The sequence below is a fragment of the Geotrypetes seraphini genome, chromosome 17, assembly GCF_902459505.1.
Source record: "Geotrypetes seraphini chromosome 17, aGeoSer1.1, whole genome shotgun sequence".
NCBI classification, from domain to species: domain Eukaryota; kingdom Metazoa; phylum Chordata; class Amphibia; order Gymnophiona; family Dermophiidae; genus Geotrypetes; species Geotrypetes seraphini.
This window is the reverse complement of record NC_047100.1, coordinates 37,387,649-37,407,163: the sequence shown is the minus strand read 5'-3', so window position 1 is coordinate 37,407,163 and position 19,515 is coordinate 37,387,649. Positions and strand designations below refer to the sequence as shown.

Genomic DNA, 19,515 nt, shown 5'->3' with positions numbered 1-19,515 from the left:
ACCCCCCACCGCTACGTCTAACCAAATCATATGATGGTCAGAAATCTCAAGAGGGCCAATTGTTGCCTCCGAAACCCGAGCAAACATGTTCTCAGAGAGTAAGGTATAGTCAATTCTGGAAAAGGATCCATGGGCTCTAGACTGGTGTGTATAATCTCTGTCAGTGGGGTGAAAGTAACCTCCAAGGGTCCACCAACCCCAAAGCTCGACACAGATAGGGGACTCCCTTCGTCTGTCGCACAACCGTAGGTCCTGTCCCTCCAGAGCGGACCACCCCGGGGTCCAACACTTGATTCAAGTCACCCACTAGTATCAGTGGGTCACCCGAATTCTGCAGACATATATTAACCAGATTTTGAAAGAAAGAATGTTGATATCCATTAGGGCCATATCCTACCAGTAATCTGAAGGATCCCCCCGGTCCAATTACCTTCACTAATAAGTATTGACCCTGTGGATCCCGTCTCAGGACCTGGACAGTGCATGGTAAGCCTTTTCTAATCAATATAGCCACCCCTGCCCTCTTCCCTGGTGAAGATGCATAGTATAGGTCCCCAACCCAACCCCTCTGAAGCTTTTGATGTTCTATATCAGTGAGTCTAGTTTCCTGTAGGCAAGCTATATCAGCAGAGTGATGTTTCAACTGTGATAAAATCTTTGTACGCTTGGCAGGCGATGTAATGCCTGATACATTCCAGGAAAATATACGGAACTTCCTATCACTCATGGCACTCCCCACTCTTCATGTCATAGTAAAGAAACCTTCCAGTGATAAAGGTCCTAGGGCGCCCAGCCTCACCCCAAGACTGCACACACACACTCCATGCACACAATATACAGGATCCCAAAAAATACATTAACCATAGATAACAATATGAAATAAACACAATTTGCCCCATAAGTACCGCTGCTGCCACCCAGAAAAACCCCTCCCCCCCAAACTCCCCAACAGTCCCAACAACCCCCATCGTGTGGGAGAAGAACGGGTCACGAAAGACGCTTCTTCCAGGGCCACCCCGGCTTGCAGAAGGAAAAAGCTCAGACGTGCTTTAAGACAGGGTCCCCTTGTGTAACGAAAATATTAACAGTAACAGTTAAGCTGCACAAGCCAGCCCAATAAAGGAAGCACAGACCCCAGAGTCAAACCTGTCCTGGATTGGGTTTTTCAAGCAGTTTAATAAATTCAGCTGCTGCCTCGGGTGACTGGAAAGACTTCCAGACTCCATTACTTTGGATCCGTAATTGAGCCGGGTAATTGAATTGGAATCTCATTTTGAGCTCAGAGAGTTGTGTGCAAAGGGGATAAAAGGGCCGCCTCCGTTCTTGTAGCGCCATAGAAAAGTCCTGGCTAATTCGGACTAAGGTTCCATCATATTTCAAGGCATCCCTCTTATTACGGTAAAGTTGTAACAGTTCCACTTTATGCCTGAAATTGAGTAACTTCATGATGACCACGCGTGGACGTGCCTCCCGGTCAGGGCGGCGGCCCAGGCGGTTTGCACGTTCAATGCGAAGAGGCCCCAGTGAGGGATGGAGTGGTAATTCCTCTCTCAGCCAGTTTTCCAGTACCTCCAATAGGTCGCGGTCAGGGATCGTCTCGGGAATTCCCAGTAAGCGCAGGTTCGAGCGTCTGGAGTGATTTTCCAAATCATCCAGCTTCTCTGCCTGCGCTCGAACCTGTGCCCGCAACTCACAAAATTCAGCTCCCTGGGTCGTGGATGTGTCCTCTAAGGTGGAGACCCGTTGTTCCAGCTCGTTTGTGCGTGCCGCCGCCGCCGCCAGCATAGTCTCAATATTCATAATTTGTTCCGTTAATATTTCCAGTTTAGGCCCCAGTACCTGAGCCAGTGCCTCCTTGATGTCACTCAGGGCGGTCTCGGTGAGATTCGAGACCGCCGCCGCGGGGCTCGCCGCCATTTTCTTTTCAACAGGCCGCACTCGGTCTCAGTCCTTGCGGGCAGATTTCAGCTGCATGAACTCCCTCGATCTCGTTAAATATCTGTCCATGCACCCAAATCGATCTTAGAAGCTGCAAAGTCACCACAAACACAGCGGGGAAGCGTCAGTTATTGACCAGTATGCAGGGTAGCCCCGGAGCAAGCAAGGAAACGTCCTCACGCGCTCATGGCATCACGTGACCCCCTGTGAAACCACCTCTTAAAGCCCCTCCTGTTATCTGGGATCTTAATGTAGTTCTTTCCGCCTTAATGAAGCCTCCATTTGAACCTTTGGCTACCGCTTCTTTCAAGTTTCTCACTTGGAAGGTACTTTTCCTTATTGCTCTTACCTCTGCCAGGAGGGTCAGTGAGCTACATGCACTAGTTGCGGATCTACCTTTTACAATCTTTCATCATGACAAGGTGGTTCTGCGTACACATCCAAAGTTTCTCCCTAAGGTTGTCTCTGAATTCCATCTCAACCAATCTATTGTTCTGCCTGTCTTCTTTCCGAAACCTCACTCGCATTCTGGAGAACAGGCTCTGCATACTTTGGACTGTAAGCGGGCTCTAGCTTACTATTTAGAGCGTACGAAACCCCACAGACCAGTTCCCCAACTCTTTCTGTCCTTTGATCTGAATAAATTAGGACGTCCTGTTACTAAACGTACATTGTCAAATTGGCTTGCAGCGTGCATTTCATTTTGTTATGCTCAGTCCGGACTGACACTGGAAGGTTCTGTCACGGCCCATAGAGTCCGAGCTATGGCAGCATCTGTAGCTTTCCTCCGTTCCACTCCTATTGAGGAAATCTGCAAAGCTGCCACTTGGTCCTCAGTTCACACTTTTACATCTCATTATTGTCTGGATGCATTCTCCAGACGGGATGGACACTTCGGCCAATCTGTTTTGCAAAATTTGTTTTCCTAATGGCCAACCTGTCTTTTTGATCATTCAAGTGCCAATTTAGGCGGGGTTTTAGATGTATTTCCATTTCGATTATGAACCTCTTAGTGTTCTAAAATGGATGTTTAGTGTTCATGCATTTCTCCTATACTTTACAAAAGGCTCTATGTCAGCAGATTCTGTTCCAAAATACAAGAGGTGACACAAGAAACACACTGACCTGCACCTTTCAATTCCTACTTCTATGGTCAGTCTGAAAGAGCAGTGCACATCTATTAATGGTGTTGATTTTTTAAATGTAATATTACTGGTTTTGTTTAGAATTATTTATGATATTATAAACCACTGGTATAGCTTTTGAGTAGTAGTATAAAAAAACAAACTGAAATTGGAGCTGGAGAAAAGGGTAATCTCAGCAGATAAGATGGGAAGCCGCAAGATCACCGATGAATGAGATTGGTAGCCAAGAGCTAACCAGTTAAACAAGGGCTTGGAAGTATGCCAGGGGGCGCAGTTTTCTTTGAATGGGAAAACACTATCCTGTAAAAGATGACCACTTAAGTCAAACCACTTTTATTAACTCCTTTTATAAATATAATCTTTTATCCCTATTTTTAACATTTTACTGTAAACCGGCTAGATACCATTTGATGGTCGGTATATTAAAAGTTAATAAACTTGAAACCACAAAAATGCAGAGCTGCCCAAGTCTCCCACTTTTGCAAGTCTTCTCCCGCCGATGGGCCAGGATCTCCCATTGAGTTCACTCCCTATGCCACAGCAGCAGAAAATGACCTTCATAGAAAGTCATTTCCTGCTGCCACTAATTCAGCGGCCAATATATAAGACCCCGGCTAAAAACACAGTAGCCTGTGCTCTATTCCATTAGAAGGTAGCCTCAGCCCCACCACTCCACCGCAAATTCAATGTTTCAATGCGGGAAGAATTATGTGGGAACTCATCATCAGCTGCCCGTAACACTATGCTCAAAAAATTTTTTATATATATATCAAAAACTGTTTAAAAAGTATATATGTGTCTTATTAGCTTTAAAGTGTCATTTCAGATAAATCTGTACTTAGCTTTAATAAACAGCCAATATCCGGGAGTGGAACCCCTTTTACAAAACTGCAATAGTGCCATCCAGCGCACTTTATGCTCTGATGCTCATAAAGTTCTTATGAGCATCGGAAGCAGTGCGGAGCTAAACATCACTATTGCGGTTTTGTAAACGGGTGGGGGTGAGGGGGAATGTTATGTAGTACTGAACATTGACTTTGCCTGAGTTCCTACTATCAGACGTCTGCTCTACAGAGAAAGAAAAGCATTGCAATGGTTTTTACGTACGTGTCTTTAAATTTTTTCTTTCCAGCAAAACATTACTGAAGCTGCAAAGAGCTATGGATACACAATATTTAGCAAGCTACTTGAGGTAATATTTTGAGTTCTGTTTTCTGATGTATTTGTGATACATAGCAGGGGTAGGCAATTCCGTTCTTTGAGAGCCAGAGCCAGGTCAGGTTTTCAGGATATCCACCATAAATATGCATGAGATAGATTTGCATCTCAAGGAGGCAGTGCATGCAAATCCATCTCATATATATTCATGTTGGTTATCCTGAAAACCTGACCTGGCTCTGGCTCTTGAGGACTGGAATTGCCTACCCCTGATAACATAGAAGTACCTTCCTTCCCCAGGCACTGCACATTATTAGTCCCAGATTTAGGCATGGGTAACCTAGGCAATATCATAATGCTATATGACTCTATGGCGTAGCTATACCTTGAATATTGTCTACAGTATCTGGTTAACACATCTCAAAAAAAGACATAACGGAATTAGGAAAGGTACAGAGAAAGGAGACCAAAAGATGAAGGAGATGGAAAGGGTAAAGAGGCTAGGGTTGTTCAGCTTGGAGAAGAGAGAGTTGAGGGGGAGATATGATAGAGGCCTATAATCATGAGTAGAGTGGAGCAAGTTGACCTAAATCGCTTGGTTATGGGTTGTTGTTGTTGTTTTTTTTTTTTTTTTTTTTTTTAAAGCGCAAGGACTAAGAGGCATGCAATGAAGTTACTAAGCAGAACAACATATAATTAAGCTCTTGGATTTGTTGCCAGAGAATATGGTAAAAACCATCAAAATAACAGGGTTGAATAAAGGTTTGCACAAGTTCCTGGAAGAAAAGTCAATAAACCATTATTAAGGTGGCTTGAGGAAAACCCACTGCTTATTTCTGAGATAAGCAACATAGAATCTATTTTGTTCTTTTGGGATCCTGCTTGGATTGGCCACCGTTGGAAACAGGATACAGGGCTTGACGGCGATGATTAAACGTCTATATTTTTAGGGTGCCCAGTATTGAAGTTGCCAAATATCCCAGTCAAAGGATATTCTACTCCCACTCCGGGGCCAATACCTTCTTCTTCTTCAGGCTCTCCAGTCATTTTAGAAACTCTGACCCTCCCTTGGCTTTGTGGGATCTGCTATCTGATAATCCCCATGGATACCAAATTCTTAAATGCAGTCCTGCGCATTGGGCAACTTTATAGAACCTGCCCTTGTTCTGGTTCTGAAAGTCACTTGCTGGCTGTTAGTTGCACATATGAGAACTGTTCCTTAGAGTCAGGAGCCTAGAACTGGTCCTTTTAACATTTTCCCTTGCACCTACTACGAACTATTATTTCTATAGTGCTACCAGATGCACACAGCACTATATATTAAACATGCAAGAGACGGTCCCATAAGAACATAAGAAGCGCCATCTCCGGATCAGACACTCGGTCCATCAAGTCCGGCGATCCGCACACACCTGGCGTAATTTTTAGTCACCCATTTCCTTCTATGCCTCTTGTAGTAGATGTGCATCTAATTTGCTTTTGAAACCTAGGACGGTCGATTCCGCAATAACCTCCTCCCTGCTCGAAAGAGCTTACAATCTAATTATGACAGACATACAGGACAAACAGTGAATGTACATATGTTTAGGTATGGGAATGTTGAGGAACTACCTCAATTTAAGTTTCTCAGTTTGAAAGACACCTAAATTTTAATGCCTAAAAATGGGGCTAGATATGTAAGAGAGAGATAGGTCAGGCACTTGGTTCTGATTCTAGCACTAGTTGTCTCAGGGACCTAAACGCTTCCTGCTTCTTGAGAAGAGAGGTGCAGGGTGTCTTTTCGCTGCTCTCCACTTCTCTTTGGCTTGCTGCACTGACCACAAGTGAGTCGGTTTATTCGGTTGAGCATGTGTTTAATATTTATGGCCTAGGTTACAATGGTCTGTTCAAAAAGTTCCAGGACTGATTTTATAAAAATTTATTACATGAAACTGAGAGTGGAAATGTCCTAAAAACTGGTGGACACGGTTTGATTATAAAATATACTTTTTATTTATCCAAAAATAGCTCAAAAACTCAATGACTCGACATGTACATGTTTCGGCCAAACTGGCCTGCCTTAGGAGTCTGGCGAGTCTTCAAACACAAAGCTATATTAATCCAAGTGTCTGATGCATGGACGCTGATATACAGCTTCTAGTGATCAAATACAAACATTGCAGAACGAAAGACGCTGAAGCCGGGACAATCCGATGCCCACGTGATTTAGCTGGGGCCGCTTAAGAGGGTTTTGAGGGCCCAGGCTGAATATTGGGTCAACACCCACATAACATTCTTACTTTTTTTTTTGTTTTTTAACTCTCATCCTTCCAAATCTCCCTCCTGTCCTTTCCCTTCCTTCCTACCCCTCTCCCCAGACTACTATGCTCTAAATCCCCCTCCCCTCCTCCAGCCTCCCCTTCCCAGGCCTTCCTCTCTCACTTTTGGTCCAGCGAAGGTCATTGGGGTGGGGGTGGGGGGCAGGAACATAGCCCCCTTACTCCTGCTTCTTGCAGCTCCATTTAAAAATGGCTGCCATGACCTTGTATAATACTATTCGGTAGAGGAGGGGAAGCTTAGAGCATTGTGGCCTAGGAGAGAAGGGGACCATTGAAAAAGCCAGGAAGGGGATTGGGAGAGTTGGGTTTGTTTTTTATTTTTTTAATAGTTAACAATAATTATTCAGTGCCAGCACCCACATAACTAAGTGGTTTAATTTGGGACTCTCTTGAGCTTTCCTAAACTAGGCTGCTTAGCCATATGGGTACTGACAGTGAATTTTGCCAGCACCCACGTAACCCTGCATAACCAACAATCCAACAATGTTGCAAACTGACGTTTTTACTCACTATCAACCTTTTGGTGAATGTGAAACAACCCCCCCCCCCCACTTATTCTTGATCTGTCCCTGCATCCTCAGGTCACAGAACGTAGAAGTGTGTCTGGCACTGGTCCTTCTTCCTAATCACTGAAATTGCTGCCAAAGTCCACTCCTGCCCATCCATAATTGCGACACAGACCATAAAGGGCTGCCCTGTTTTGCCATATGTGGGACACAGACTGTAGAAATTTGTCCAGTACTGGCCTTACTTCCCTTCTACTGGAACTGACTTCTAAGTACCAACAAGTTTTTGCTTTGTTATTTCGTTATTTAAAGCAACTATTTAGATATTCTCAGTAGGTGTTAAGCTGAAAAAAATTAAATATTCTTAAAATGTTTTTAAACCCTTCACTTTCTTTCTTGCTCGTGCCTACGTGCATTCATGTCTCTAGAGATATATATATATATATAAAATCTTGTTGTTCTATGTACATCTGTGACAGGATGCAAATCTGTTGGCCATAGTGAATGACCCCATTCACAAATACTTCACGATGCTCTGGCCCACGGATGAAGCATTTAAGTCCCTCCCTCAAGAGAGGCAGAAGTGGCTCTACCATGAAGAACACCGAGATAAGCTCGCTGCCTACCTCAAGTTTCACATGATCAGACAAATGAAGGTAGGAATAACCATTCACTGAATTCATCGGTTGTTGATGTAGCTATGAAACATACTTTTGTCCTGATGATTAGCTATTTCGCTAATAATAGTTCTCTTATAAAGTGCTACCAGACCTATACTGTACTGTAGAGATACCCAAAACAGTCAGTCTTCAGAAATGAGCTGAGCACCAAGTTAAGCTCATTTTTAGTCAATTTGGGTACCTCAGTTATCAGCTGAAAAGGAGTTTAAAACAATCGGTCAAAAGGTAGTTCCATGTCAACTGGTTCAATCGCAAGGAGGATCTCCACTCAACATCTGTGGATGTAAAAAAAACTGGTCCAAATAAAGAGCTCCTAACTCTGGACCTAGTTGAGATCATACCCTAAATCTTTGGATATCTTCATTAGAGATCCCAACATATCCCCTGAAAAATTTCATCAATTTCTGAAATGGACAAGTGGGGAGCTCTGGACCACTTGACATGGAATGACCCCTACACAAATTTAGCTACCTACACTTCGGTAGCTAGCAATGCAAAACAGTGTTAACCAACCAAATCCTATCAAAAAAATCCCAAGACAATGATCCTCCACTCAAGCTTGAAAAGAAACCATCCTGATTCCTTCCACCCTACCTGAGTTTTAAAACAATTTGTGGTGGATTCTTCTTACCTAATGTATTTCCCTATTCCCTCTGCTAGATCAGTGGTGTTGTACAGGATGAGGTCAGACAGGGTGTAGAGAAGAGTCTTGAAATCTAAAGCAATTTACTGAAACGTTCTAGACAGAGTGAAGGTAGATTTTAGTCAGTTATTAGCAGTATATCTGGGTACTATTGTAATTTTAGCAACATGTAAGCAAATAGTAATGTTAGTGGCTAACAGAGACATATGTAGCAGTCAGTAGTCACTAGTAGACCTGGAATGACCTCCCAGAAGCGATCAGATTGGAAACTAGTTACACCTGAAAACTCTTCTCTTCCTTCTATCCCCCCTCTTCTCTCAAACCTTTCCTTCAGTCCTCCCCTGCCTTTCCCCTCTCTCTCCTTTCACTTTAAGTCGCCTAAAGCCTTCACAGGTTTGTGCGACACACAAGTGGAAGATTCGATTCGATTAGTTGGCTGTGGTTTAGGACAAGGGTGCAAAAGGGTTTCATCGATCAGTTAAAGGGGTACAAGAACCCTTGGTGTAGATGAAAAAATTCAGCCCTCCCTCCCTTCCCAAACCCTCAAATACGCAGCATTGCTGAGGTGGAAGGAAAACACCGTTGTCTGACATGTTGTTATAAGAGCAACATTGGACAGGAGGAAGCAACCTGTGTCATTTTTCCAGCTCAGCAGTGAGGCATTTTTTTAGGGTTCTGGAAGTTGGGGTGGTGGCATAGTAAAGCAGGGATGTGGTCTCTCCTCTGCCACATGTGAGCCTCCCCCCCCCCCCGTGCCTCTAACTCTTTGCCAGCGTGAGCAGCAGCTCCAACCTGTAGCTCGCGCTGGCCTTGGCTCTCCCTCTGAAGTCACTTCCTGATCACAGGACCAAATATCTTGGTGCTTTACTTCCCCCCCTTACCACCACCACCACCACTTTTACAAAGCTGCAGTAAATGCTCCAATGCTGATTAAATCCATTTGGGCATCAGAACCTTTTATACGCTGAGAGATTGGAGAAACTGGGACTCTTTTACCTGGAAGAGGAGACTTAGAGACTTACAAGATCATGAAGGGCATAGAGAGAGTGGAGAGGGACAGATTCTTCAAACTTTCGAATAATAAAAGAACAAAAGGGCATTCGGAAAAGTTGAAAGGGGACAGATTCAAAACGAATGCTAGGAAGTTCTTCTTTACCCAGCGTGTGGTGGACACCTGGAATGCGCTTCCAGAGGACGTAATAGGGCAGAGTATGGTACTGGGGTTCAAGAAAGGATTGAACAATTTCCTGCTGGAAAAAAGGATAGAGGAGTATAGATAGAGGATTACTGCACAGGTCCTGGACCTGTTGGGCTGCCACGTGAGCGGACTGCTGGGCACGATGGACCTCAGGTCTGACCCAGCGGAGGCATTGCTTATGTTCTGACCCAGCAGTGGCAACTCTTATGTTCTTATGTAAAAGGAGTCCTTCCTGATGTATTTTTTTGACACAGCTTCCTATTAAAATGCCTTTCACTGTTATTCTATTCAGAAAATCTGTTTCTTCATGGGGAACATTTTGAATGTTATTCAGATTATATTTGTTCATATCTAGGTAAGAGCTGTAAATCTGCCATTTACCACTGAAATGAAGACCATGTATGGCTCCACCATCTGGATTCGGTGCAGCAAGACCAGTATTGTGAGTATTTTGGGTTTCTTATTTGTCAATTTGGAAACAGAACAAAAGAACATTAGATTTTTGGTAAATCATGCCGTAACACCTCAGAGTTTGAAGACTTTTGGTTGGCAGTCCAGAATGCCTGGCCATTCCTAGAACCCATTTTAGTCATCGAAGGGGCAGCTTTCCAATATCCCATAAACAGAATGCTAGGAATAATTAAGAAGGGGGATCACAAACAGATCTGAAAAGGTTATCATGCCGTTATACCGGGTCATGGAACGCCCCCACCTGGAATACCGCATCCAGCACTGATCGCCATACATGAAAAAGGACATAGTACTACTCGAAAGGGTCCATAGAAGAGCAATGAAAATGGTTAAGGGACTGGGGGAGTTGCCATACAACGAGAGGCTAGAGAAACCGGGCTTCTCCTTTGAAAAGAGAAGACTGAGAGGGGACATGATCAAAACATTCAAGTTATTGAAGGGAATTGACTTAGTAGAGAAAGAGAGATTGTTCACCCTCTCCAAGGTGAAGAGAATGAGAGGGCACGTGCGAAAGTTAGAAGGGAAAAGATTCTGTACAAATGTAAGGAAGTTCTTACATTTGTACCACTCAGAGAGTGGTAGAAACCTGGAACACTCTTCCAGAGGCTGTTATAGGGGAAAGTACCCTGCAGAGATTCAAGACAAGATTGAATAAGTTCCTACTGGAACAGAACATACGCAAATAAGGCTGGTCTTTGACCTAAGGGCCTCCGCGTAAGCGGACTGCTGGGTACGATGGACCACTGGTCTGCCCCAGCAGTGGCAAATCTTATGTTCTTATGTACCCACTGACGTTAGACCTTTTTCTAGAAAATTCCAATTGATATTCTCCATTGATTTGAAAATATAAACCTGTGTGCAATTTTTCGGTACTACAGAAATCTCTCCTCAATGTAGCTAAAATTGCGCACATTCTTATAAGGCCATTTTTTTATATTCAAACATGGAACAAAATCCAGAAGTCCTCTGCACTGGGGTGTGTACTAGCAAATGTTTTAGTTTTAGTTTTCAGCCAAATTCAGAACTCTGCTATAAGGGGGACGTTGCATTGAGACCGCCATTATTGGTGAAAAATGAATCCATGTCAGCAGACCATTCTCCCCTGCAATAGCTAAAGATAAGTATTCTTTAAATACTCAGTTGTTCAAGATTAAAAATTAAAAAAATAAAAATAAAAAAATCGTAAATGGACTAATGAAGAATCTTGGTGAAGAAACTTTCTCATTGATATCTTTTCTGAGAAATTCACCTCTGATGATCAAAGAATACATTAGTTAAGTGCAGATAAAATATTTCTTCACTCAGTGGAATTCATTGCCAGAGAATGTGGTGAAAGCAGTTAGCATAGCAGGGTATAAAAAAGATTTGGATAATTTCCTAAAACAAAAGTCCATAAGCCATTATTGAGATGGCTTGTGGAAATCCATTGCTTATTCCTATGATAAGCAGCAAAAAATCTATTTTACTCCTTGGGATCTAGCTAGGTACTGTAAAACCTTGGATTGCAAGTAACTTGGGTTTGCAAGTGTTTTGCAAGACAAGCAAACCATTTTATTAAATTTTAACTTGATATACAAGCAATGTCTTGCAATACAAGTACTTACAGTATACACACATCACAACTGAGCCGATGGTTCTTCTCTCTCTGACGCTGCGGGTGTGTAGTGACTGTTCTAAATGAGCGAGGTCTTGCAATACAAGTACGTATAGTATTTTGTATTAAAGTTTTTGGGTTGTGGAACGAATTATCTGAGTTTCTATTATTTCCTATGGGGAAATTTGCTTTGATATACGAGTGCTTTGGATTACAAGCATGCTTCTGGAACGAATTATGCTCGTAAACCAAGGTTTAACTGTTCTTGGGACCTGGGTTGGCCATTATTGGAAACAGGATACTGGGCTTGATAGATCTTCGGTCTGTCTCAGTATGTCAACATGTCCTAGTGTTGCTTAGAAGGTTTGAGACTCTCCCTCAGGAGAGTCTGTTGGATCTCCTCACCCTTTAACCCTTCTTTGTGCACCTCTCTATGTCTATTTCTTCCTGAGGTTGCCCTTTTTGAGTCTCCCTACCTGCATCCTGGGGGGGGGGGAGGGCTGGGCTTGGTAGGGGCGGTGTGAATGGACTGACTGCTGTTCTGAATGCTGTATGCGTGCTGGGTGTTTGTTGTGAGGTCTGGGGTGTTTGGCATGTTGTTTGAATGTTTGAGCGTTGATGGGAATTTCTATTATAAAATATTCTGGCCGATGGTCTAGTCTGGCTTTGTACTCCTTAGGAGCCTTGTGGGTACGGGTGGGTCTGTAGTTGTTTTCTTTTGCTGGACTTTGCTCTTCCCCACGATGGCCGTGTATTGGGGTGACTTTTATCTGCTTGTTGTTTTTATCGTTTTTCTTGCTGCTCCTGTATTGATCTTGTTGATTGCTGGTTGTACACGCCCGTCTTGGCCATTTGCCATTCTCAGTAAACATACCCAAGAAGGTTTGAAACAGAAAGAGACTAAAAAAACAAGCTGCATATTAACTTTGACTGTTGCTGTTAGTTTCAGTAAAAACATGGATTTTAAACCACTCTTTTCACAGGGGGATCTTATAGTGGAAGATCAGAATGCAAGGATCGTGCAGAGAAACATGGAGTTCAGCAATGGGATCGCACATGGTATTGACCAGTTGTTGGAGCCTCCTAACCTGGGAGCACATTGTGATGAATTTCACACTGTGGAAACTGATGTAAGACCACTGAGGTTTAATTACAAATTGTCTCAGAGCAAGAGCAGTGCACCACCATGCAAAGAGCTTGAGTTGAAATTGCCAGGTCATGGCTTTTGTTCCCTAGGCCAACCTTGTGGGCGAGAGCCCCAGTCATCATGCAGCAGCAATATGTAGTGGCTTCAAACCAGTGCCTGTGAAAGTGGATTTTCAGAATAAGCCTACAAATGAATTTTCAGCCTCAGCTTTGCGCCACATCAAGGCGATCAAATAATGGCCACTTAGATTAAGAAGAATTTTGAGCCAGAAATTTAGGCAGCTGAAAATTCTTAGAAATGTAACCCTGATCTCGCAGGCACACTGGCTAGCTCCTCAGGTCAAGACCCTCAAGGACCCGCGACCAGGATTCACAAAAATAAAATTTCTAGTTTTCAAGCTGGGCCTAGGCCAGGGCTGGATATGATCCAGTAGGCCGAAGGATTGCCACCCTCAGTCCTTACTTTATCTCTTATCAAGGAATCAAGCAGAGACCAAGGTGCATTTGATATCTGGAACTTTACTTGAAACTTGATTGCAGGTTCAGACTCTCAAACTATTCACAGTCAGTTAAGTGAGTTGGCAAAAACTGTTATAATAGAATCAACTCAAATACGCCTTCATTGTGTTTTCCAAACTCTTAATACAACTCCTTTTAGTACATGCAGTGAGCCACTCTCGGTCTCGCCCTCTGCCTGGGACCACGCTATCTTCCCGCCAAGCTGAAACACTCCTATTAGCAGGGTCTTTCTCACTCACTTTTACCCACAGAGATGGATGTCCACGCAGTCCAGTTTCTAGGACAATCCTTGGTGAGCCGCTCTGGATCTCACCCTCTTCCCCACCAAGTTACAGACTTTCACCGTACAGGCTGCCACACTTCCAGGAATCTCCCTCAGTTCTATTTGTCAGTTTTACATCAGTCTGTCTCTTTGGAGAAAATATTGTGATTGTTATTTTTCAGCATGAAAATCTATGTTTATGGTATTCTATCTGCAGGGTTCTACTAGTCCAAAATCCTGGTAAAAGAAAATAGTGTAAAATTGTGTTCAACCTTCTCCACTAAAGGTTTCCAAACTCTGAATGCCTCAGTGTGTAAGAAAGAGGTCTCTCTGAATATACGACCATCTAGAACAGGGGTAGGGAACTCCGGTCCTCGAGAGCCGTATTCCAGTCAGGTTTTCAGGATTTCCCCAATGAATCTGCACGAGATCTATTTGCATACACTGCTTTCAATGCATATTCATTGGGGAAATCCTGAAACCCCGACTGGAATACGGCTCTCGAGGACCGGAGTTCCCTACCCCTGATCTAGAACCTTGGTCTTCACTCCTAGTCATCAAAGGCCGTCAAAATATCAAGTTTTTAAGATATCCCTAATGATTACGCATGAAAGATATTTGCATACAATGGAGATAGTAGTCATGCAAATCTATCTCACTAGAGAATATCCTGAAACCAAGAGCCTTGAGAAATAATGACCAAGGGTCTAGAAATGTAAAATGTGTTTCTTGTTTGTTTTTACAGAGTCTTTGTGGCCATTGTCTTTTCCCACATCCTTGTCGTCATGGATCAGTGGAAAAGGTAAAGATTAGAAAGTTAATTTCTCTCTGTCAATATCCTAGGAAGTCTTTCAGGTGTTTTGTCTTTGTTTCAAGGTTGAGTTTTTTTTAAATTCAATTTTAATTGAACTTGCAATGTATTACATGTCATAAGAAATAGAAAATAGCTATTACAAACAAATACCGTAATCATCAATAATCACATTTATACAAAACGTGCCTTAAGGAAAAATAAATAGCTAGTTCCTCTATAAGCCCTAAAGAAAGAGAGGCACAACCGAATTAGGAAATAAACAGATATTTCTTTCCGTTCTTCCTATATTATTGGACTAATTTCCATTTTCTTCCCTAGGACCCGTAATCTGGACCTCTATTTTGTGCTTATTTTCCAGAAAAGCCTTTAATTGTTTGGGCTCATATTGCATTAAGCATTTACAGGGAAAACGTAAAAAGAAATGAGCTCCCGGGGATAAAACCTGTGGGCGTAACATCAAGAACTGCTTCCTTTTTTCCTGGGTATCAGCAGCGATGTCAGGAAATACCCCCACTTTTCCTCCCTAAAACAATTTCTCAGAGTTACGAAAATACAGCCTCATCACCCAGTCCTTATCAGACTCAAACACAAGTGACACCAGGAGGGTAGATCTTATGTACTTTTCTTCCATTGATGTAACATTCAAACTTCCTGGACCAGAGTCTGTGGCTTTTGTCCCGGCAGGAAATATACTCAGGAAAATGGAGGCACAGCTTCTTTAGGAACCCCCAGAGCTTCCATCAGATATTTCTTAAGCAGTTCAATGGGGGCTATATTCTTAGATTGAGGAAAGTTGACAAAACTCAGATTCCACCTACGGGTATAATTCTCCATTTTCTCCACTTTATTTCTCAGTCCAACTAACCCGTGACCACAAGTCAAGGAATTTGTTTTTACTTCTTTTAGATCTTGTTGGGCTTCCTCCATTTTTTTTTCCAACTCAAAGTTTTTTATCTCCTGGGTGACAATTCTTGTTTTAATATCTTGTAAGGAATTATCAACCAAAGTTTTATTTCCAATGAAAATCTTCTCCAAGCGCGCTACAGCTTCCCAGATAGAGTCTAACGTTACATGGGAGAGTTTAACTAGAGATGTTAGAAAGTGCTCACCAGTATCCTGTAGCTCAGTGTTTTTCAACCTTTTTACACCTATGGACTGGCAGAAATAAAAGAATTATTCTGTGGACTGGCATTGGTCTGTGGACCGGCGGTTGAAGAACCTAAGTCATGAGCCAAACCCCACCCATCTCTACCCAATCTCCACCCCAGACCCCACCCCCATAATAGTACTAATTGCACCTTGCACATCCCATGCCTCATCTGGAAGCCTTCCCTCCGACGTTGCAACGTCAAAGAGAAGGCTTCTGGTTCAGGCACAGGATGCCCGTAGGAACCACTGCCCGTGGCTTTGTGCACTGAATCAGTTAGAAAGAGGGAGCTGGCTCAAAGATAACGTTGCATCGATCGCACCGTGGACCGGCAGTTGAAGAACAGTGTTTGGGCCTGATGCACATGCTGGCCCTGTGGACTGGCAGGAAAATTATGTGGACCGGCACTGGTCCATGGACTGGTGGTTGAAGAACACTGCTGTAGCTCACCAAATTCCACAGTCCTGGGACTCTTCCGGGGTTGCAAACCACCCACAGCGCCTTCAGCTCCCATACCGGCGTTCAGCACACTAGAGTCTCCTTTCGTGCTTTGGAAGCTCCCCTCTGGTGATGAGGTTACTGTAGCGCTTCTCGCTTCCTGCGGGCTCATCGATTGGTCCGTGTTCATCTCCATGCCTGGGTCAGAGAGCGGAAGTCTTTCCTCTGGGCTCAGAGTGACATTGTGCTCGGGTAGGGCTGCCTCTATGCCTGCACCCGCTCCGGGGAGTCTCACCATGTGGACCACAAATCTCTCAATGGAGGAAAGGGGAAGCGGAGAGGACTCCGAAGGGTAAGCCCTAGCTTTCCCCTTCCTCTTAACCATCTTATCAAAGTTATTTAGAACTATAAAGTTCAAAGCAAAAGTTTCCCAAGTCAGAGCTCCTCATGGCGTGTACTGCTAGGACGTCAGTTTGAATTTTCTCCTCCCAAGATTGAGTTCTTCTGTGATAAATCAGTACTATATCTTTGTTTAAGAGCTTAAGAAGCCATATTGGTCCTTGTGGAAGGGATGTACATGGTCTCAGAAGCTCCTGTATACTACCCATCTGAGCATTTCCGATGTTTGTCCAATAAATATCATCCTAGCTTGAAAATAATTTATTTCTTAGCTATCTTGTAACTCTCCATTTTCTCTCTCTTCTCATTTTGGCTTAGCGCACCTCCTACAACAGTGGTCCCCAACACTGGGTTTTCAGGATAGCCCTAATGAATTTGCATGGAGCAGATCTGCATTCCGATCATCTTCATTACATGCAAATCTCTTTCATGCATATTCATTAGGGCTATCCTGAAAACCTGACCGACACCAGGACAGGGTTGGGAACCACTGGCCTACAAGATCAGCCTCCATGAAGGAATTTTGCAAGGCTATGACACGGACTTCTGTCACATATCACTATTGTTTGGAAAGGGGCTCCTAACATGATCATAGTTTTGGCCAATCTATCCTCCAGAATCTCTTTGAAGATTAGATTATTATTATTTTAATGGTTCTAACCTTTTACAACAAGTAAGATTTGCAACAATCCAACTTTGTCCTCCCTAGGCCTATATCTCTTCATTTTCAGGCTACTTAAAAAAAGAAAAAAAATAAAAAATAAAAAGAATAAAATGTGAAAGACTAGCTTCGTCTGAAAATACTCTGATGTTTGCCTTTTGCAAATCATTTCTTGATACGAGGGATCGCAGTTTTATTTTTTAAAACACTATTTATTAAATATCTCAAAAGGAAATGACGTCGCTTTTCCACAGGTGACCAGCTTTCCTGTCTGACTAATCACATGGCATTCTACGACACGCCCTCTTACCACTTCTTCCGCCCCAACCATTTCCCATGAAAACATGAAAGTGCAGAAACTTTTTGAAGTACTACTGCTACTATTTATTATTTCTATAGCGCTGAAAAGGCATACGCAGCGCTGTACATATTAACATAGAATAGACAGTCCCTGCTCAGAAGAGCTTACAATCTAATTTAGACAGGACATTACAGGGTAGGGGAGATTATGATAGAGGAAATAATACAGTGGGTCTAGGTATCTGATAGCAGTGAGTGGGAGTTAAGAGTTGAAAGCAGTTTCAAAGAAGTGGGCCTTTAGCTTGGATTTTAACACTGCCAGGGATGGAGCACGACGTATTGATTCAGGCAGCCTGTTCCAGGCATATGGTGTCGCAAGAAAGAATGGACGGAGTCTGAAGTTGGCAGTGGAAGAGAAGGGTAAAGATAAGAGGGGCTTACCCGAGGAGCAGAGATCACGGGAGAGGCATATACGGAGAGATAAACGAGGAGAGATATCGGGGGGCTTCAGAGTGAATGCACTTGTAAGTCAGCAAGAGGAGTTTAAACTGTATTTGGAAATGGACAGGGAGCCTATGAAGCGACTTGAGGAGAGGGGTAATGTGGGAATAGTGGCTCTCATGGATTATGAGTTGTGTAGCAGAATTTTGAACGGATTGAAGAGGCGAGAAACGGGTGCACGAGAGGCCCGAGCGAAGTACGTTGCAGTAGTCTAAGTACGAGGTGACGAGAGCATGGACAAGGGTTTTAGTCGTGTGTTCAGAGAGAAGAGGACAGATTTTGGTAATATTATAGAGGAGGAAGCGACAAGATTTGGCGGTTTGTTGGATCTGAGCAGAGAAGGGGAGAGAGGAGTCAAAGATCACCCCAAGGTTGCGAGCTGACGAGACAGGGAGGAGGACAGCATTATCCACTGAAAGAGAGAACGGCGGGAGGGGGCAGGCGAGTTTAAGCAAAAAGATAAGGAGTTCAGTTTTAGCCATATTCAGTTTGAGATGGCGACGAGATATCCAAGCGGCAATGTCAGACAGGCAGGCTGAAATTTGGGCCGGATCTCCCGTAGAGATATCTGGCGTGGAGAGGTAGATCTGGGAGTCATCAGCATAGAGGTGATATTGAAAACCATGAGAGGAGATCAGTGTACCAAGAGAACGGATATTTATCCCAGGACAAGCAGGCAGCATATTCTTAACACATGGGTGACGTCACCGACGGAGCCCTCGGTACGGACCTTTTAACTAGAAGTTTCTAGTTGGCCGCACCGCGCGTGCGCGAGTGCCTTCCCGCCCGACGGAGGAGTGCGTGGTCCCCAGTTTCTTCGTTTCCGCGGAGCGAAGAAGACGCGTGTATTTTTTCAACGGCCGTTGAAATCACTTTTTGCCTTCCCGCTCGCGCTTTTGTTCTAAATTTTTCTCCCTCTACCTTCGGGTTTCCTTTTTCTTTGAATTGCAAAAAAAAAAAAAAAAAAAAAAAACTTTGATTTTTCTTGTTTCTTTCGTTTTTGCCCCGGCGGGGCCTGTTGCCATTATACAGGCCTCGGACTTCGATTTTGCGGAGGCTATCTTCCCCTTCATGCCCCCGCAGGTCGGTTTTAAGAAGTGCCAGCGGTGTGCACGCCCGATCTCCGTTTCTGACCCACACAATTGGTGTTTGCAGTGCCTGGGTCCGGAGCATCGGGCAGATTCCTGCACCCGCTGTGCCACTTTACAAAAACGTACTCTTAAAAACCGAAGAATCCAGCAAACCCTGCTCTTCGGCTCCGAGTCGGCGATGGATTCATCACCTTCAACGGCGGTACCGCAGAAATCGGCACCGTCAAGCTCGACACCGACCGATCCCGCATCGGCGCCACTGGCGCCAGGTAAGCCGGCTAAGAAGCCTTCCTCTTCCCTCGAGCGCCCTCCAGCTACGGTGTCGACACCGTCCATACCGGCATCGCACCGGTCCCGTAAACGCTCCGCCCCGATAACGGTGAGTGCCTCGTCATCGGCCTCCTCATCACCGGGGCGTGGAGCGGCATCCAAGGAACCGAAGAAAAAGAAAGCGGTTCCGATGCCACCCCTAGATGACCGTATTTCGGCCATTCTACAAACTCAGCTTCAGGAGCAGTTGAAGAAACAGCTTGAACAACTGCTACCCTCTATCCTGGCACCGCTCCTTCCGGTACCAGACCGGCCC

The 19,515-nt window shown here is 44.0% G+C and overlaps 1 protein-coding gene across 2 annotated transcripts in view; it reads left to right on the top strand.

Moving 5' to 3' along the window:
* Window positions 1–19,515, top strand: part of STAB1 (stabilin 1) — a 238,892-nt gene that overhangs the window by 161,639 nt on the left and 57,738 nt on the right. For both annotated transcript variants that reach the window (XM_033926301.1, XM_033926300.1), the window contains exons 50-54: window positions 4,216–4,275; window positions 7,545–7,721; window positions 9,942–10,028; window positions 12,635–12,781; window positions 14,324–14,380. In XM_033926301.1, the coding sequence (XP_033782192.1) occupies window positions 4,216–4,275; window positions 7,545–7,721; window positions 9,942–10,028; window positions 12,635–12,781; window positions 14,324–14,380 (528 nt within the window). The remainder of the gene's footprint in view (window positions 1–4,215; window positions 4,276–7,544; window positions 7,722–9,941; window positions 10,029–12,634; window positions 12,782–14,323; window positions 14,381–19,515) is intronic.